The sequence below is a fragment of the Chiloscyllium plagiosum genome, unplaced genomic scaffold, assembly GCF_037043375.1.
Source record: "Chiloscyllium plagiosum isolate Xiang-an unplaced genomic scaffold, Cpla_swu_hap1 HiC_scaffold_46, whole genome shotgun sequence".
Lineage (NCBI taxonomy): Eukaryota > Metazoa > Chordata > Chondrichthyes > Orectolobiformes > Hemiscylliidae > Chiloscyllium > Chiloscyllium plagiosum.
In genome coordinates this window covers 59,717,834-59,739,241 of record NW_028270184.1, presented here as the reverse complement: position 1 = coordinate 59,739,241, position 21,408 = coordinate 59,717,834, and the positions used below count along the sequence as shown (strand labels likewise).

The 21,408-nt window shown below is 42.3% G+C and overlaps 1 protein-coding gene across 1 annotated transcript; it reads right to left on the bottom strand.

The window, feature by feature from the left end:
* Positions 1 to 19,739: 19,739 nt before the first annotated feature.
* LOC148136355 (putative G protein-coupled receptor 139) lies at positions 19,740 to 21,111 on the bottom strand. The gene is made up of 2 exons (XM_087983787.1): positions 21,042 to 21,111; positions 19,740 to 20,668 (listed from the first exon to the last, which is right to left on the bottom strand). Exons 1-2 carry the CDS (start codon positions 21,109 to 21,111, stop codon positions 19,740 to 19,742), a joined length of 999 nt encoding a protein of 332 aa, XP_087839913.1.
* Between the last annotated feature and the right edge of the window lie 297 nt (positions 21,112 to 21,408).

Sequence of the window (21,408 nt, the reverse complement as noted above, 5' to 3'; positions counted from 1 at the left end):
TGAGAACCAGTTAAGAGGCAAAAGGCAATCTATGAAAGTTTGGAAGATTTGATGCAGCAAATGCAACCTCACTAATGAAAACGTAGAGGCAGGGAGAAGAGAAAGATAGACGGAGATGATATGTCAGCTGATGGTTTTCATCTATGCAAGGGTTGCTTGCTTGAGGAATTCTGGCTCAGAGTGGATGAGTTGAAGTCGGATCTTCAAATCAGACAAAGGTACAGTACACCTACAACTTCATAACACCTCCCCCTTAAGATACAACTGAAACATCATAATGAAAAGATGGCTTAATTTTGTTTCCATTCTTTAAGCACATTACCCTAACATACAGGTAACATTAATCTAAGTTCACTTTAACTTCTTCATATATATATATATATATATATATATATATATATATATAGTGTGTATGTGTATATATATTGTTCGTGACATATACATGGAAATTTTGTAAGGCAAGTACCACACTCATTAGTACTTTTTCGATCATGGAGTATTTCCTTTGGAAAATGTTGAGTTTCTTCGAAAAGGAAACAACTAGCAGTGCAATCCCATCACCACCCTTCTCTTGCAGTACAGATGTAACTCCTCTGATACTAGCATCGATGGCAACTTTACAAGTTTTTGAAAAGTTTGGTGTGACATTCAACGAGGTAAAAACAATGACTGTAGATGCTGGAAACCAGATTCTGGATTAGTGGTACTGGAAGGGCACAGCAGTTCAGGCAGCATTCAAGGTGCAGCGAAATCGACGTTTCGGGCAAAAGCCCTTCATCAGGAATAACGGCAGAGAGGCTGAAGCGTGAAGAGATAAGACATTGTTCTGTCCACTGAAACTTTGTGTTCCTTTTCAGCAAATTGGTTAGCGGTGCCACTACACTGCTGTATTTTGGAACAACCTTCCAATAAAATATGTTTCTTCCAAATAATCGAAGTACCTTTTTCTTCGACTTTAGTCGTGGAAATTCCTCGATGGCCTTCGTTTGGCATTCCGTGGGGTTAACCTTCCATGGCCGATGTTATGTCCCAAAAACATCACCACTGCTTTCGCGAATTCAGTTTTGTTTAAGTTAAGTAACAGTTTTGCTTCTCGTAGTCATTCAAAGAGCTCTTGTGCCATGTAATTTTTCCTGGTCTTGCTAAAGGTCACTACATCGTCCAAATAAATTGCACAGTTTGTAACAGAGCCACAACTCTGATCATGAGTCTTTGGAATATGGTAGGTGCATTCTTCATTCCAAAGGGCATCACTTTGAATTGATATTGCCCATTTGGGGTTAAAAACGCCGAAATTTGTTTCGCCATCTCTGATAAAATTACCTGCCAGTAACCATGCAGTAAGTCCAAAGTGTTGATGCAACCGGCTTGTCCAATTTTCTCGATACTGTCCTACAATCTTGGAATTGGATATGTGTCCAATTTGGAACCATGATGACCTTCGAACTCCACTCGCTCTGGCTTGGTTCGATGATATCCTCATCGAGAATGGCCTCCACCTCCATCTGGACCTTTGTGGCTTTGAAAGGATGAAGTCGATAGGGGTGTTTTTCTTTCTGAGCAGCATTCCCTACATCTACATTATGTACAATAACATTAGTCATCCCCATCTGATTCATACATATGCCCTCACACTGCAGTAACAAACCTTTCAACCGTGTTCTTTGCTTATGTGGCAGATAATTTACTAACCTATCCCAGTCCTTAAGGACGTCTTTATTTTAAAATCTTTTTTGAGGCACAGTAAAATCCATATCATCTGGATTTGATTCCTCACTATGTGGGGTAGTGACTTACATTTGATTCTCCAGTTATTTCTCTCTATTATAGTAATGTTTCAACATGTTCACATGACATAGCCAATGCCGTTTTTTTTACGGTCTGCCATCTTTACTATTTAGTTCACCTGACTCGACATTTTCTTAATTTGATAGGGACCACTGTACGTGGCTTTGAAGGGATCTCCTATCAATGGCGACATTAATAACACGTCATCCCCTCAGGTAAATGTCCGAGTCTCAGATACTTTATCTGCTAACTGCTTCGTTATAAGCAGTGCCCTTTTTAGATTATGTTTAGCTCACTCGACTAATCAATTTAATCTCTCTGTCTCACCTCTGATGCATAATCTAAGAGTGAGATTGCCGAATTTGGTCCTGCCAATTTTTCTTTACTTTATTTCAAATGGCCTCTCATTTCACGCCCAAATTTCAACTCCAAGACAGGCAACTACGAAAATTCGTTTGGGGCATCTCTAATTTGTCAAGAGGCGAAAGCGAGAACCAGAGGGCTGCTTGGAAGGTGACTGAAACCGGTTAAAAATTATCTCGGGCATCGAGGCCTTCATTTGTCGTCAGGTGAGAGCGAGGATCAGAGGGCTACTAGGAAAGTGAGTGAAACCATTTTATTTGTGTAGCGGCTGAATCAGAGACACTACAGTTTTAGTGTCTCTCACCTGCCCTCATTCTCTATTCGAAAAAAAAGGACTCTGTGGTGAGTCGATCAAGTAGGGTTTTTGTATTTCCTTTCTTTATTGTTTTATCGATTGATTGGTTAAGAGCTTTCCGTTTTCGTTTAACTAAGCTAAGACAAAAGTTAAATTTAAGGTTGAAAATGCCAGGCGATCTCAGATCCATTTTATGCTCCTCTTGATCAATGTGGGAGCTCAGGGACGCAGTTCATGTTGTTGACTCGTTCACGTGCAGGAAGTGTGTCCAGTTGCAGCTCTTGTTAGTCCGCATGACTGCTCTGGAGTTGGGGATGGACTCACTTTGGAGCATATGGGATACTGATGGGGTCATGGATAGCTGGTTTAGTGAATTGGTCACACCGCAGATTAGAAAGGCTGAGGGAAAAAAATGGAATGGGTGACCAAAAGGCAGAGAAAGAGCAGGAAGGCAGTGCAGGTGACACCTGCGGTCATCTCCCTCCAAAACAGCTATAGCGTTTTCGAAACTGTTGGGGGAGGTGGCTCAACAGGGGGTGGCAGCAGTTGCTCAGTCCATGATTGGTTCTGCTGTTCAGAAGAGCGGAAAAGTGAGTGCATGGGCGACATTCCTAGGGGATTCAATTCTAAGGGGAGTAGATAGGTTGTTCTGTGGTCAGAAACAAGACTCCCGAATGGTACGTTGCCTCCCAGGTACATAGGTCTTGGATGTCTCAGATCAGCTGCAGGAAATTCTCAAGGAATAGGGTGAACAGTCAGTTGGTCGTGGTGCATGCCGGCACCAATGATATAGCAAATCAACAGTATGATATCCTACAAGCAGTATTTAGGGAGTTAGGAGTCATGTTATAACGTTGGACCTCAGTGGTGGTATTGTGAGGATTGCTACCTGTGCGGAATGATAGAATACGCAGGATGAATGTGTGACTTGAGAGATGGTGCAGGAGGTAGGATTTCAGACTTCTGGGACATTAGGACCAGTTCTGGGGGAAGTGGGACTATTACAAATTGGATGGTCTCCACCTGGAACGGACTGAAACCATCGTCCTTTGGGTGTTTTTGCTTACGGTGTTGTGAGGGTTTAAAATAATGTGGCAGGGGGATGGGAACCAAATGAGGTTGGAGGACAGTAAGGACGCAATAACTAAAGTCTCTAAGGAACTAGATAATGAAGCCATCGATGCTTCAAGCAGGATAGATTGGGAGGCAAAAGGAGTGGAAATTTTGCATTACTGTTCAAAGAAGGTATTACAGCTGTGCTGAAGGAGGGCACGAGCAGTGTGGCAATATGGGCAGAGCTCAGAAATAGGACGGGTGCAGTTTCAATGCTGGGCTGTACTACAGGTCTCCCAACAGTGAACGTGTGATAGATGTACAAATATGATTAGATTCCCTACAGTGTGGAAACAGGCCCTTCGGCCCAACCAGTCTACACCGACCCTCCAAAGAGTGACCCACTCCCTCTCTGATTAATGCACCTAACACTATGGGCAATTTAGCATTGCCAATTCATCTGGCTTGCACATCTTTGGACTGTGGAAGAAAGCCAGAACACCTGGATGAAACTTGGAGAATGTGCAAGCTCCATACAGACAGTCGCCCGAGGCTAGAATCGAACCGGTGACCCTGGTGCTGTGAGACAGCAGTGCTAACCACTGAGCCACCGAATCGCCTCACGTCGAGAGATCATCAGAATATCGAAGGGAGTTTCTCAAAATGGAGACCTGTGACCAGGGCTGGGAGCACTGCTGCTTGTGATGCATATAAATGATTTGGAGGAAGGATTCAGTTGCCAGATTAGCAAGTTTGCAGATAACACTAAGATTCGTGGAGAAGCAAATAGTGAAGGGGACTGGCAAGAATGCTGCAGAATACAGGTAGACTGGCGGTTTGGGCAGAGTATTGGCAGATAGAGTTCAATCCAGGCAAATGCGAGGTGATGCATTTTGGAAGATGCAATTCAACAGCGCACTATGCAATAAATGGAAAATTCCTGTGGAAAATTGATTACAGAAAGATCTGTGTATTAAAGTTCATTGTTCCCTGAAGGTGGAAATGCAGGTCAATAGAGTGGTCAAGAAGGCCTACGGCGTGCTTTCCTTCATTGGATGGGGTATTGAGTACAAGAGTTGGCAGGTCATCCTCGAGTTGTATGGTACTTTGATTCAGCAGCATTTGGAATACTGCGTACAGTTCTGGTTGCCATATCAGGAGAAGGATGTGGATGCTCTGGAGACGGTGCAGAGGAGATTCACCAGGATGTTACCAGAGATGGAGGGTGCTAACTATGAAGAGTCTTTGAGTAGATTAGGATTATGTTCATTCGAAAGATAGACATTGAGCGAGGACCTGATTTATGTCTACAATATTATGAGAGATGGAGACAGGGTGGAAAGTAAGAAGCTTTTTCCCAGAGGCGGGGACCCACTTACGGGGGGATAATCAGTTCAAAGTGAGAGTGGAAAAGTTGAAGGGAGTTATGTGTGGAAAGATCTTTATGCAGAGGATGGTGGGTACCTGGAATATGTTGCCACCAGAGATGGTAGAGACGGGCACGATAGCATCATTTAATATCTATCTAGACAGATACATGAATGGGCACGGAGCAAATGCAGGCAGTCTCTTATAAAGGAAGCAACAAGTTTAGATAGAAGATCTGGATCAGCGTCGGCTTGGAGTGATGAAGCTCATGTTCCTCTGCTGTAATGTTTTTGTAATATATTTATTGGCAAAAAAAAAGCTTTCTAACTTTACAAAAATGTGAAGTTATGGAAAATATGACAAATACCAGTATAATAAAAAAAACGCGACTTACAATGCAACTACTGTGTATTCACTACTAACCTACCCGATGAAACAGAACAAAACCAAACACTGCAAAACACAACATTGCAAATAATGAACACGGAAGTGTCTAAAAAGAATGCGAACACACAGGAACACAAAATATACAAAACAGCAATATTCAGTGCAGAGCTCCCAAACAAAAAAAAAATTGGAGTGTTGTATATATGCCTGTCGTGAAAAGTAAATGGACTCGACTCATCTATTAGGTAAAAACAATGACTGCAGATGCTGGAAACCAGATTCTGGATTAGTGGTGCTGGAAGAGCACAGCAGTTCAGGCAGCATCGATGCTGCCTGAACTGCTGTGCTCTTCCAGCACCACTTATCCAGAATCGACTCATCTATTAGCAAGAACGTAGAAAAATAATTCTATTATATCAGTTTAACCTGTGTGTTACAGAGGGGCACAATGCAGCTAGCAAAATGCAGCTAGCAAGGCCCCGGAACATAATTCAAATTCTTGACTTATAGTGCTTCTTATCACATTATCAAGGACAAAGACTATTCACATTTGAGTTACTATTCGTTTTCATTTCTTTCGTTATTTGGACACACTGTCCTTCGTATCTCGTAACCTTTGTTGAATTTTGACCGCTCACAAGGCTAGTTTGAACCTTTACAAAATTCTACAGAAACAGGAACAGGCTGCGTTCTTAACTGCGGAACTCAGCAAAAGCACTCTGCGAGCTTGAGCACAGTACCAAATTTAGAAATCATTTCTCTTCTTACAAATTTCACAGTAAATGGATTTCAGATTTCACCGTAAATGTGAAATTTCCATTACATTGTCCTCCTTTTTGTCATTTTATGACAACAAGGACGACAAATAATAGAGCCAGATTTTAAAACATCTAAAGAGCCAGGAAACTAAAAATCAACGATCTTAACTGCTGTCTGTGTTGTAAGGAGCATTGAAACGGTCCCAGACACTTCTTCGCTTTCCAATCTTTCCTCCTGAAGTCTTTCACCACTGTATAGTCTCCAGGTTCGAGATCGTGCAGCTTCCCTTCTGCTGGTTGTGCTGCTTTCACTTGATTCTTTATTTCAGACAGAAATGTAGACAGTTTTATATAGTAACACAACATCTCATCCTCACAATGGCCTGTTATCTGTCTTACCTTTGGTCTTGCGCCAATTCCTGTATTTGGCAACCTATCAAACAAAATCTCAAACAGGCTAAGATTAGCTTTTCCTCTCCTCCTAGATCTCATATATATTAGCACAATCGGAAATGCCTTTGTCTATGTCACCCCTAGTTCCTCACAACATTTTGTCAATTTATTTTTTAAGGTAGCATTTTCTCTTTCCACTGCCCCACCGCTCGCTGGGTGGTTGGCACAGTGTTGGCTCATGTTTATTCCCAAATAATCACTGGCCTGCTGTAGGGCATTATTTGACAAATGGTGTCTCATTATCAGAACTTAGCCTTTCAGGGATGCCCCTGTATCTACTCTAAAAAGGCAACTGGTATACCTTCCCATTATAACATAGATTTAGGCATTGATTTATACGCATCATCACTGTACTGAACATATGATCCACGTTCTGCAATCTCAGTGCTCAATATCGGGGTGGGACTTGTTTCAGTTCCTGGAAGGTTAGTAGAAGGGATTAGCATTAGCGAGTCTTCATTGCCAAGCATAAAGGAAAGAGGCTTACCTGTACCTTGTGGGCTGCACACCTCCACGTCAGCCATCCCCTGTCAGTCACTCTGCTGTCCAGCCTCCAGGGCCAATGGGACTGTCTGTGCAGTGACTGCCTCGCCCAGTTGTCCATTGCTCTGCAAAAAAAGCACTTGCCAGATCAACCTCTGCTCGCATCTCTTCTGCATTCTCTTTTTCTGCAGCACCTTCCTCCAACGGCTGGGCGACCATCTTTTTCGCTATTTCCTCCTTCATTCCATTCATGAAGCTGTTTCTCATGTGTGTTTCATACAGTGTCATTTCTGCTGCCATTATATCTTCAGGTGGTCTCAGTCCACGATGATTCTTATGGACTTCAGTGAGGTGCATAAGGTTATGGGACACGATCACCTCTTCTGATTGTTTACACATTGCGATTTTGGTCATGTCCATTCGCACTGGGAATGCCTCCCTACAGGTGGGTGCCAGCATTAAACTCTCAGTTCTCTTGTCCTTGCGGGTTGGCTGCTCGAGCATGAACATTTATGGCTGGCCAGTTATACTTCTCTTGGCATTCTTGCTTCAATCTTTTGCGGGTACGAGATGCTATCAGTGATTCAGCAGACCCTGAGGTGGCGGCCGCTGACGTGGACCTTTCGCCAGGCGGATCTCGGAGGGAGGCTGTCGGTCTCAGAGTGCAGTCATCAACGTCAGGATCTGAAACAGACTTAAGACACTGTACAGTGTCGTTAGGTTGTTTTCCCGCACACATCTGCATGTGCGCTGTTGTTTCTATGCGTACTTGATCTATCTTTTACTTGAGGTTTCCTTTCCCTGATATCAGCCTTCCATATGTTGTAAGCAAACCAATTAACAGGTTCTATTTTCCCCTTTCTTTTCTCCTTCTCTCTCTCCTCCAACCTCGACCTCAATACTTCTAACTGCCTTTTACTAAAACTTCCTCACTCCAGAAAACCACATTCCCTAATCCACAATTCTAACTGCTTTACAGACTCTGAGCCATGCTTATTTAGCATGTATTGTATTTTTGCTTGACCATTCCAAGTCCTTTGTGGACCCTGGTTTTGTTTGCTCTTGCTGGAGCCCCTTTTTAAAAGATCTAAACTAACAATTCAACTCTTCTGCCATTTCTTTGCTCCCCGTAATAAATCCACCCATTTCCATCATCAAGGCCGAATTTTAGTCTTAACCATTTTTTTTCCACATACCTAAAAAAGCCTTTACAATCCTCCTTTATATTTTTGACCAGATTACCTTCGTACCTTATTTTTTTCTTTGCGTACCTTTTTAGTTATGTTCTGTTGTTCTTTAAAAGCTTCCCAGTCCTCCGGTTTCCCACTCATCTTTGCTATGTTATACTTTTTCCCTTTTGTCTTTATATAGTCCTTAACTTTCCTCGCCACCCCTGCCTTCCCTTAGGATCTTTCTTCCTTTTTGTGATGAACTGATCCTGCATCTTCTGCATTATACCCAGAAATACCTGCCATTGTTGCTCCACTGCCATCCCTGCCAGGGTATTGCACCATTGAACATTGGCCAGCTCCTCACTCATAGCTCCATCGTTTCCCTTATTCAACTGAAATATTGTCACTTCCGAATCTATCCTCTCCCTTTCAATTTGCAGACTAAAGCTTATTGTATTGTGATCACGACCTCCTAATGGCTCCCTTTCTTCGGGGTCCCTGATCAAATCCGGCTCATTGCACAACACCAGATCCAGGATTGCTTTCTCCCTGGTAGGGTCCATACACAAGCTGTTCTAAGAATCCATCTCAGAGGCACTTCAAAAACGCACTTTGTTGGGGTCCAGTACCATCCTGATTCTCCCAGTTTACCTGCATGTTGAAATCCCCCATAACAACTGTAGTAATATCTTTGTGACAGGCACATTTCAGCTCCTTATTCAACTGACACACTACAGCCGGGCTACTGTTTGAGTGCCTGCAGATAACTCTCATTAGGGTCTTTCTACCCTTAGAATTTCTCATCTCTATCCATACTAAGTGTACATCCCCTGATTCTAGGTCCCCGCATTGTGTTGCAGTGGCAAACCGACCTGCCAGAATGCTGGTCCCCCACCCATTAAGATGCTACCCGTCCCTCTTGTATAATTTATCCTGACCGCAAAACATAACCCAGTCGTCCAAGAATTTAAATCCTTGCTTCCTGCACCAGTTCCCCAGCCACACATTCAATTCCATTACCTCCCTGTTCCTGTCCTCTGAAGGTTGGGGACAATCTTTCATCGTCACTAACACTCAACACTGGAGCCTGTGCAGGAGTGCGTATGCAGCTCCTTACTATACTCACTGTATACCCATGACTGCGTCGCCATATATCAGACTAATGCCATTTGCAAGTTCACTGATGACGCCACCACAGTCGGTCGAATCTCAGATGTCAACGAATCAGACAACAGATGTGAGGTGGAAGACCTGGAAAAATGGTGCACTGAGAACATCCCATCTCTCAATGCCGGCAAAATAAAGGAACTCATTATTGACTTTTGGCAGAATGTTACTCATGCCCCCCACACATTAACAGCAGAGAGGAGGAACGAGTGGAGAGTATCAAACTCCTGGGAGTAGTCATCCACAACAAGCTTTCTTGGACGCTTCATTGGACGCACTGGTTAAAAAGGCCCAACAACGTCTCTTCATCCTCAGGCAGCTGAGGAGATTTGGCATGACGGTGAATACCCTTGCCAACGTTTATATATGCGGAATCGAGAGCATTCTGTCTGGATGTATCACTTCCTGGTATGGCAACTGTACCATTCAAGAGCGGACTTGAATCACTAAGGACAACCTCCCATCTGTAGAATCCATCTACCAGGCCGACTATCAAGGAAAGGCCGCCAGAATTCTCAAAGATCCATCCCAACCTGGCAATGTTTTTCTACAGCGTCTACCATCAGGGAAAAGATATAGAAGCCTGAACACACGCACCAGTTGGTTTCACCACAGTTTCTACCCTACTGGTGGTAGAATACTGAATGGACACACAACCTCTTAACATTCACCTGTACCGTGGTTTTGTTCTTTTTTAATTTTGCCGCTGTTTATCTATTATTTACTATATATGCTACCTAACTCTGGGATCTGCCTGTATTGCTCGAAAGATAAAGCTTTTCACTGTGCCTCGGTACACGTCACAATGAATTCAATTCAAATTCAAATTCAAATTCAGATGTATTAGGGAATTGAAAGAAATTGTCTGTTTCTGGGAAACCACATAAGCAAGCAGTTTTCTAGGAGGGAGGAAGTAACAATGCTACTTAACCTGCTGCCTCATGACAAATAGTTGCATAAGATTGGCTTCAGAAGGAATGTCCTGCGGTTGTTTCAGCAAAAGCTGCCCTGTAACAGACCTTCAATTCGGAATTTATCAAATAACAGGGGATCTACCTTTAATATGAAAGCAAGCTGCGTACATGATGGCTCCAGCTGTGTCGTCAATACAGTGAACGAAAATATTGAAAGGATCACCACTAATTTTGCACTTTAAACTTGCGGGATAGAAATTTCAATAAAAATTTAACACCAGGATACTTGAGTCACCGAACTTCGGTAAACAGCACTGCACTACAAAATAATCAAATAATTGGTGCAGCTCGAAGCAAAAATATTTGTTTGAAATCGGAGCTAAATTCCTGCGGTTATTTGGTAAGGGCCAGACTATGTTGTCAGATATAATTTGCTGACTTGTGAGGCCATATTTTGTTTGCTCCATGCAATAAAGTTGAAGTTAACTGTTCCATTCCATGTTTGTGAGATTTCTTAACAAGTCCCCGAATTAAATGTAGATTCTGTTAATTTACACCCAACCAAAAGCTTCAAATGTACGGGGATAATTCCTACAGTGTGGAGATAGGCCAAGTCAGTCCAGCAAGTCTACACCAACTTTCTGAAAAGCATCCGACTCAAACCTGTTTCACTCCCTTACATCTGGCACTGACAAAGACACCAAAGCTGCACAAATACGAACTGTGAAAGAAAACTTGAGCACCTGAGGGAGATAATGCAATCTCTACACAGACAGTCACTGAACGCTTGAATTGAACCAGCGCCCGTAATGCTAAGAGGCAGCAGTGCTAACCACTGAGCCACCGTGCCGCCCAATGGCAAGCAAAGCTGCTACACAGCGCTCGTTGAATGCCGTGGAGAAACAGGTCAGCTATCACTTAATGGCAGAACAGGCTGAATTGGCCGAATGTCCTAATTCTGTTCCAATATCTTGTCGTCTGAGTCATAGAGTCATACAAATGTACAGCACGGAAACAGATCATTCGGTCCAACCCGTCCATACCGACTACATACCCCAACCCAATCTAGTCCCACTCGTTGGCACCCAGCCCATATCCCTCCAAACCCGATCTATTCATACCCATCCAAATGCATTTTAAATGTTGCAATTGTACTCGCCTCCACTATTTCCTCTAGCAGCTCATTCCATACATGTACCACCCTCTGCGTAAAAAGGTTGCCCCTTCAGTCTCTTTTATATTTTTCCCCTTTCACTCAAAAACTATGCCCTCTAGTTCCCGACTCCCCTACCGCAGGAAAAATACTTTGTCTATTTATCTTTTCTATGTCCCTCATAATTTTGGAAACATCTTTAAGGTCACCTCTGACACTCCAGGGAAAAAAGCCCTGAACATCCTGTTCAGCCTCTCCCTACAGTTCAAATCAATCAACCCTGGCAACATCCCTGTAAATCGTTTCTGAACCCTTTCAAGATTCACAACATCTTTCTGATAGGAAAGAGATCAGAATTGTACGCAATATTCCAACAGTGGCCTAAACCATGTCCTGTACAGCCGGAACATGACCTCCCAACTCCTGTACTCAATACTCTGACCAATAAAAGAAAGCATATCAAACGCCTATTTCGCTAACCTATTGACTTGCGACTCCACTTCCAAGGAGCTACGAGCCTGCACTCCAAGTTCTCTTTGTTCAGCAACACTCCCTAGGACCTTACCATTAAGTGTATAAGTCCTGCTAATATTTGCTTTCCCAAAATGCCAGCAACTCGCATTTATCTGAATAATACTCCATCTGCCACGTCTCAGCCGATTGGCCCATCTGGTCAACATCCTGTTGGAATCTGAGGTAATCTTCTTCGCTGTCCACTACACCTCCAATTTTTGTGCCATCTGCAAATTTACTAAGGGTACCTCATTCTCACAATTATGTAAATCACAAAACGTAGCGGACCCAGCATCGATCCTTGCAGCACTCCACTGGTCACAGGCCTCCATTCTGAAAAACAACCCTCCACCACCTTCTGTCTTCTACATTTGAGCCAGTTCTGTATCCAAATGGCTAGTTCTCCCTGTATTACATGCGATCTAAATTTGCAAACCGGCCTCCCATGGGGACCCAAGTCGAATGCCTTACTAAAGTCGGTACAGATCACATCTACAGCTCTGCCCTCATCAATCTTCTTGGTTACTTTTTCAAAAAAGTCAATCAAGTTTGTGAGACTTGATTTCCCACGCACAAAGCCATGTTGACTAAACCTAATCAGTCCTTGCCTTTCCAAATGTACGACTCTATAACTCTATGACACGATGTACATCCTGTCCCTCGGGATTCCCTCTATCAACTTGCCCTCCACGGACGTCAGGCTCACCGGTCTATAGTTCCCTGACTTATCCTATCCATCCTACTTAAACAGTTGCACCACGTTTAGCCAACCTCTAGTCTTCCAGCACATCACCTGTGACTATCGATGATACAAATATCTCAGCAAGAGGCCCATCAATCACTTCTCTAGCTTCCCACAGAGTTCTCGGGTACACATGATCGGGTCCTGGGAATTTATGTATCCACCCTTATGCGTATAAAGACATCCAGTACTTCCCCCTCTGTAATCTGGATATTTTGCAAGATGTCACCATCTATTATCCTACATTCTATATCTTCCTTATCTTTTTCCGCAGTAAATTCTGATGCAAACTGCTCGTTTAGTATCTCCCCCATTTACTGCGGCTCCACACAATGACCGCCTTGCTGTTCTTTGAGGGGCCCTATTCTCTCCCTAGTTACACTTCTGTCCTTAATGTATTTGTAAAAACCCTTTGGATTCTCCTTAATTCTCTTTGGTAAAGCTATCTCATGTCCCCTTATTCACCTCCTGCTGCCTTTATATTCTTCTAAGGATTCACTTAATCTATTCTGTCAATACTTGATATGTGCTTCCTTCTTTATTTTAACCAAGTCATGTTAAAGTTGTACACGGCGTTGGTTCGGCCGCATTTAGAATACTGTGTACAACTCTGGGCGCCACATTACCGAAAGGATATGGACGCCTTGGAGAGGGTGCAGAGAATGTTTACGAGGATGTTGCCTGGTATGGAAGGTACTAGCTATGAAGAGAGGTTGAGTAGGTTCGGTTTATTTTCATTAGTAAAAGGGAGATTGAGGGGGCACCTGATTGAGATTTACAAAATCATGAAGGGTATAGACAGGGTGGATAGAGACAAGCTTTATCCCAGGATGAAGGGTTCAGTAACGAGAGCACGCTTTCAAGATGAGAGGTGAAAAGTTTAAGGGGATACACGCACTAAGTACTTCACACAGAGGGTAGTGGGCGTTTGGAACGCGTTGCCAGCAGAGGTGGTAGAGGCAGGCACGGTAGATTCTTTTAAGATGCATCTGGATAGATGCATGAGGAGGTGCGGAGCAGAGGGATTCAGATGCTTAGGAATTGGCCGACAGGTTTAGACAGTACTTCTGGATGGGCTCAGGCTTGGAGGGCCGAAGGGCCTGTTGCTGGACTGTAAACTTTCTTTGTTCTTTGTTCTTTGTAGTTAAACCCTCAAATAATTTGGTCCTCCAGCGTCCACTATACATACCAGCCTTCCCTTTCACCCTGACAGGAATATACTTTCTCTGGATTCTCATTATCTCACTTCGGAAGACTTCCCCAATTTCAACCATCCCGTTACCTGCAAACATCTGCCTCCAATCAGCTTTCGAAAGTTCTTGCCTAATACTGTCAAAATTGGCCTTTCTCCAATTTAGAACTTAAATTTTTAGATCTAGTCTGTCCTTTTCTATCACTATTTTAAATTTAATAGTATTATGGTCACTGGCCCTAAAGTGCTCCCCCACTGACACTTCCGTCACCTGCCTGTGTTATTTCCCAAGGGGTAGGTCAAGTTTTGCACCTTCTCTAGTAGGTACAACCACACACTGATTCAGAAAAAAATCTTGAACACACTTAACAAATTCCTCTCCATCTAAACCCTTAACACTATGGCTGTCCGAGTCGATGTTGGAAAGTTAAAATCCCCTATCAAAACCACCCTATTATTCTTACAGACAGCAGAGATCTCCTTACAAATTTGTTTCTCAATTTCTGTCTGACTATTGGGGGGTATATAATACAATCCCAATAAGGTGATCATCGTTTTCTTATTTCTCAGTTCCACCCAAATTATTTCCCTGGATGTATTTCCGGGAATATCCTCCCTCAGCACAGCTGTAATGCTATCCCTTATCTAAAATGCCACTGCCCCTCCTCTCTTGCCTACTTTCTATCCTTCCTGTAGCACTTGTATCCTGGAACATAAAGCTGCCAGTCCTGCCATCCTTGAGTCATTTTTCTGTAATTGCTCTGATATCCCAGTCCCATGTTCCTAACAATGTCCTGAGTTCGTCTGCCTTCCCTGTTAGGCCCCTCGCTTTGAAATAAATGCAGTTTAATTTATTAGTTCTACCTTGTCCCTGCCTTCCCTGACTGTTTGACTCACTTCTGTTCTCAACTATACCAGTCTCAAATTGATCTCTTTCTTTACTATCTCCCTGGTCCCACCACCGCCCGCCTCTCTCCCCCACCGCCACCTTACTAGTTTAAGTCCTCCCGAGTACCTCTAGCAAATCTTCCTGCCAGTATATTAGTCCCCTTCCACCCTTCCAATTTAGATGCAATCCGTCCCTCTTGTACAGGTCATTTGTGTCTTCCTTCACATCTGATAACCTAATTACCATTTGCCTGATCAGGACTGCTCGATGAAGGGATCATAAATTACAGGTGCTGGTACAAGGTGTCTTGATGAAAACTCGCTCCTGTAATAATTGTATTTGCATGAGGGCTTTTTGTTATATTATACTTTTAAGGTCACGTTTTAATTTTCTCTTTGTTAATTAATTTTATTAATCCTTTTGGTGTGTGGTCATGGAACAGCGACTCATGTGGTTGGATTACAAAGTTTCCCTTGCCACCTGTATTGGATGGTTGATTTTCACTCATTGTGAGAACAAAACCTTTTTAACTTTGAAAATAACACACTTATGATAGTGTACATTTGGCACCAAGTAACTTATTGACGACAGTTCAACGAGCAACGTGAGCACGGTGGTTTACCTGATTCTCGATTTGTTTTCCAAAGTTAAGATTTTACCAATTAAATTGCTGCTGTAATCGCTGATAAATGAGATTGCAAAATACACAAGTATTATGAGGAAAATCCTATCATTTCACAAAGGGCACCAATATCCAACATTCATTATGTCGTTCACTCTTTTCCTCCCCGTACTTTTAAACTGTGTTCGTAGTTAAATGAAGCAGTCAGTTACAGTGTAGCCAAACTCCCACTGGACTGGTATGACTATGAGAAGTCATCTTCACAATGGAAGAAAGATATGAGCTGCCATCTTAGGAGAAGCACGATATGAAATATCCCAAATTCCGACTTTTTATGAATGGTAGTCCCGAAATAATGTAATTTTTCAGAATACTGAAGAGTTCTTTTGTGGGACTGAAGGTCTTTGACCAGCCGTGTCCCACAGCGATCAGTGTGGGATCCACTTTTGTTAGTCTTTTATACAAGTGATTTCGATTATAATATCGAAAGCATGGTTTCTAACATTACAGATGACAATCATATTGTTGGTACTATGGACAGTGAAGAGAGTTATCTAAATGAGAAATAGATCTGTTGATCACTTGGGTCATGGTGTTAAAGGTTTAGATGGAAAGGAATTTCTTAGGTGTGTACAAGACAATGTTTTGATTCAGTATGTGGATATACCGACTAGAGAAGGTGCAAAACTTGACCTACTCTTGGGAAATAAGGCAGGGCAGGTGAACACTTTGACCATAATTTTATTCGTTTAAATCGTGATGGAAAAGAATAGACCAGATCTAAAAGTTGAAGTTCTAAATTGGAGAAAGGCCAAGTTCGACCGTATTAGGCAATAACTTTCAAAAGCTGATTGGAGGCAGATGTTCGCAGGTAAAGGGACAGTTGGAAAGTGGGAAGCCTTCAGAAATGAGATAACGAGAATCCAGAGAAAGTATATTCCTGTCAGGGTGAAAGGGAAGGCTGGTAGATAAAGGGAATGCTGGATGACTAAAGAAATTGAGGGTTTGGTTAGAAAAAGGAAGCATATATCAGGTATAGACAGGATAGATCGATTGAATCCTTATAAGAGTATAAAGAAAGTAGGAGTATACTTAAGAGGGAAATCAGGAGGGCAAAACGGGGACCTGAGATAGCTTTGGCAAATAGAATTAAGGAGAATCCAAAGGGTTTTTACAAATGCATTAAGGACAAAAAGGTATCTACGGAGAGAATAGGGCCCCACAAAGATCAGAAGGGCGGCCTTTGTGTGGAGCAACAGAAAATTGGGGAGATACTAAATGAATATTTTGCATCAGTATTTACTGAGGAAAAGGATATGGAAAATATAGACTGTAGGGAAGTAGATGGTGATTTTTTGCAAAATGTCCAGATGACAGAGGAGGAAGTGCTGGATGTCTTGAAACGGTTTAAGGCGGATAAATTCCCAGGACCTGATCAGGTGCACCCGAATACTCTGTGGGAAGCCAGAGAAGTGATTGCTGGGCCTCATGCTGAGATATTTGTATCATCGATAGTCACAGGTGAGGTGCCGGAAGACTAGAGGTTGGCAAACGTGGTGCCACTGTTAAAGAAGGGTGGTAAAGAGAAGCCAGGAAACTATAGACTGGTGAGCCTGACCTCGGTGGTGGGCAAGTTGATAGAGGGAATCCTGAGGGACAGGATGTACATGTATTTGGAAAGGCAATGACTGATTCGGGATCATCAACATGGTTTTGTCTGTGGGAATTCATGTCTCACAAACTTGATTGAGTTTTTTGATGAAGTAACAAATAAGATTGATATGGGCAGAACAGTTGATGTGATCTATATGGACTTCAGTAAGGCGTTCAACAAGTTTCCCCATGGGAGACTGATGAGCAACGTTCGATCTCATGGAGTAAAGGGAGAACTAGCCATTTGGATACAGAAATGGCTCAAAGGTAGAAGACTGAGGGTGGTGGTGGAGGGCTGTTTTTCAGACTGGAGGCCCGTGACCAGTGGAGTGCCGGAAGGATCGGTGCTAGGCCCTCATATCTTTGTCAGTTACATAAATGATTTGGATAAGAACATAAGAGATACAGATAGTAAGTTTGCAGATGACACAAAAATTGGAGGTGTGGTGCACAGCGAAGAGGGTTACCTCAGATTACAACAGGATCTGGACCAGATGGGCCAATGGGCTGAGAAGTGGCAGATGGAGGTTAATTCAGATAAATACGAGGTGCTGCATTTTGGGAAAGCAAATCTTAACAGAACTTATACACTTAATGGTAAGGTCCGAGGGACTGTTGCTGAACAAAGAGACCTTGGAGTGCAGGTTTACAGCCCCTTGAAAGTGGAGTCGCAGGTTGATAGGATAGTGAAGAAGGCGTTTGGTATGCTTTCCTTTATTGGTCAGAGTATTGAGTACAGGAGTTGGGAGGTCATGTTGCGGCTGTACAGGACATTGGTTAGACCACTGTTGGAATATTGCGTGCAATTCTGGTCTCTTTCCTATCGGAAAAATGTTGTGAATCTTGAAAGGGTTTAGAAAAGATTTACAGGGATGTTGCCAGGGTTGGAGAATCTGAGCTACAGGGAGAGGCTGAACAGACTGGAGCTATTTTCCCTGGAGTATCGGAGGCTGAGGGGTGACCTTATAGATGTTTACAAAATTGTAATGGGCATGGAAAGGATAAATAGACAAAGTCTTTTTCCTGGGTTAGGGAGTCCAGAACTAGAGGGCATAGGTTTACGGTGAGAGGGGAAAGATATAAAAGAGACCAAAGGGGCAACATTTTCATGCAGAGGGTGGTACGTGTATGGAACGAGGTGCCAGAGGATGTGGTGGAGGCTGGTACAATTGCAACATTTAAGAGGCATTTGGATGAGTATATAAATAGGAAGGGTTTGGAGGTATATGGGTCGAGTGCTGGCAGGTGGGACTAGATTGGGTTGGGATATCTGGTCGACATGGATGGGTTGGACTGAAGAGTCTGTTTCCATGCTGTCCATCTCTATGAATCTATGACTGTATGAGCCAATGGGCTGAAGTGTGGCAGATTGAGTTTAGTTTGGAAAATGCAAGAAATTGCATTTTATAAAATAAAAAAAAGCAAGCCATAGCCAGTTAAAAGTTGGTCTTTCAGTAATCTTGTTGAACAGAGAGACCTCAAGGATCATGTATATAATTCTTTCAAGTCTCCATCACACGCTGATAGGGTAATTAAGAAGTGTGTTGCAAGCTTGCCATCATTGGTCAGATGTGGGGTTGGTACGTTATTTTGAGATTGCACAGGATGTGGGGAGGCCTCTTCTGGAGTACTGCATACAGTTCTGTCCTCCCGTTTTTAGGAAGGATTTATCAAGCTCGAGAGTGCTGAGAAGAGGTTTACTAGGATGTTACCGGGAACTGAGTTTGTATTATAACTGGAGACTGGATATGCAGGAACTTTTCCACTGAAACATGGGAGGTTCAGAGCTGACATTGAAGAGGTTTATAAAATCATGATGCGTATGGATGAGGTGAATTACAAATTCATTTTCCCTAGCTTGGAGGAGATCAAGACAACGATATAAATTTTCAAGGTGGAAGGAGAAAGATTCTAAAAAGGCATGAGGTCATTTCTTTTAATTTCCACAAAGAAAGGTTCGCTTGTTGAATGAACATCCAGAAGAAGCAGTGGATGCGGGTTTAGAACATACAACATAGAAAAGTACAGCACAGAACAGTATTATACCTGTGTACACTGTGGGCTGATTGACAGAGGTTATTTGCTACATCTGTTAACATATTTTTTTTCTTATCATGCAATAACCAGGACGGCAAGAATGGACGTTCCTTTGTTTGATTTGTGCCTGTTGAAAGTTGCTGAGGGTGGCGTTTCAGTGTGTAGTCATCTCGGAAAATCAAGTGTCTTTCTTGCAAAATTTGCATAAAAATCGCCAGTCTCTCATTTTGAGGCGGAAATATCTTTGATTTCCTTTTCCAGACAATTTCAACCTGACGCATCTGATCACGATGGAAAGTGAGGACTGCAGATGCTGGAGATCAGATGCTGAAAAATGTGTTGCAGGAATCCTGAAGAAAGGCTGATGCCCGAAACGTCGATTCTCCTGCTCCTTGAATGCTGCCTGACCTGTTGCGCTTTTCCAGCAACATATTTTTCAGTATCTGATCCCGGTATCAGTAATAGATTCATATATTTGTGTAAAATATCACAGCTCAAGTCTATTTTGCTAAACATTGATACCTGAGTTTGAAGATATCATCCTTGAAAGGACATGCAATTTGAACAATTCAACCAAACATCGTACTAAACAGAAATGATTGCACATGTCGAATTTAGGGGTTCGATAATCCATGAAATAACTGCGTGAATCATTTTGTTTTTAACTACCGGGGGATGAAGAGAACTCCATTTTGGGAAACAAGATGAAATTAAGTCTCAGCTACAAAAATATTCCCCTAAAATACATTTCCCTTGTCCACAGTTTTAAAAATATATTTGAAAGTTTGTCTCAATAGCGATTTCACCACATTCTTCAGCTCCTCTCTGAATTTGTTCTGGGTTGCTGCATAAATACATGGGTTCAGGAAACAGCTCAACAACTTGAGACTATTTCCCGTTTCAGTTGCGATATATTTAGGGTCGTTAAATTCACCTCGGTAATAATTAGGGTTTGACAGTCTGGTAATGACCAAAGTAGCGGAACGTGTCAACCAAAGCAATATGAAACTGACAGATACTGAGAACAATAAAACGATCGACTTCCTCCGGTTCTCCATCTCTGTATTGCTTTGATTCTCCTTTCTGTGTCCATGGAGTTTAATCCGAGTTCTGTTCGCCATTACAATACGGCGGATGGTTAAACAATTAAATGAGACAATTAAGACAAATGGAAGCCAAGCAACCCAGGTGCTGTAAACCCAGACAAACGCGATCCCTGGAGATGAAGCAAAGAAAGTTACGCTTGACTGGCAGCCCCATTGGATTTTATTAAGGATTTGCTCTGACACATATGCAAACAAAAGTGGAATATTTTTTAACAAGGTCAGGACCGAAATGGTTATTAATACCACCGTTGCGGTTCTTTCTGTACAATATAGTGTTTTAAACTTCTGGCAACAGATCACCACAAATCTGTCAAATGTGAAGGAAACGGTGAACCAAACAGTTAAATCGAGACTGGTGGCACCTATGTATATAATGAACTTGCAAACAGGTGTATAGGAGAAGAAGGAAAAAGGAAAATGATAATGCAAAATGCGATATGCGATAACATCATAGATAATGACCAAGAGATCCGATGTTGCCATGGCTACCAGATAAGCAGAAATGCATTTAGAAAGACCACAGTTTCCTCGTACGATAATTATAACAGTCATCGTGTTCGCTGAAAAAGAGACAGAGCATTTCGGTAATATTGCAATACATGTTTGAAATAGAGGAGAAGATACTTTTTAAGAGGATGTGAATACTTTCTGAGTGATCTACAAAACAGGAAATGTACCCATATTTAATGTGGTCCCATCTATCTGTATGGTATTGTCAGACTGTCGAAAGATCAACAAAAGCCTTTGCAGGCGACACTTTTGTGAGGGTTGTTATTACATCAGCTATGCTTCCAGATAAAGGGAAAAAGTAGAGGTGTTCAAACACTGTTTTTGACAATGATATGTGAACACTGACAATGGGAAATGTATGATATGCAACATTAACACGGATAAATTAAAATCAACTCGAAAGAAACAAGTTCAATGTCTTACCTGGAAGACAAACAGCTGCAAGAAGTGGATAATAAATCTCCTTCAATAATAAAATCGGTGGTTTCTCCATTTCTGAAAATGAATGACTTCTGTCGGAATAGAAGTTCTATGGCTGCAGTATGACCAACATTAGGCAGATGTAATCTGTATTTATACATGCATCACATCTCCAGAGAGTCAATTATGTCAACTCATCACTTACATTAGTTGCAATCATGTAGAATGTTTTATTTCCATAATACACTAAATAAACTAAGATCTGATCCTGGCATTCTAGACTTCACTTTCATTCTCTTCTCTGCGTTGGACCCCAAATGTCATGTATTTTAACTTATTTATGCATTTAAACAATTGTCCTTTGTAAAAG

What these genes read in the sequence shown, in the direction of transcription:
- LOC148136355 (XM_087983787.1), bottom strand. Translation starts at nt 21,111, where the DNA reads ATGGAGAAACCACCGATTTTATTATTGAAGGAGATTTATTATCCACTT. An exon ending in TGCAGCTGTTTGTCTTCCAG is followed by an intron (nt 20,669 to 21,041) that starts GTAAGACATTGA and finishes TCTCTTTTTCAG; the next exon opens with CGAACACGATGACTGTTATA.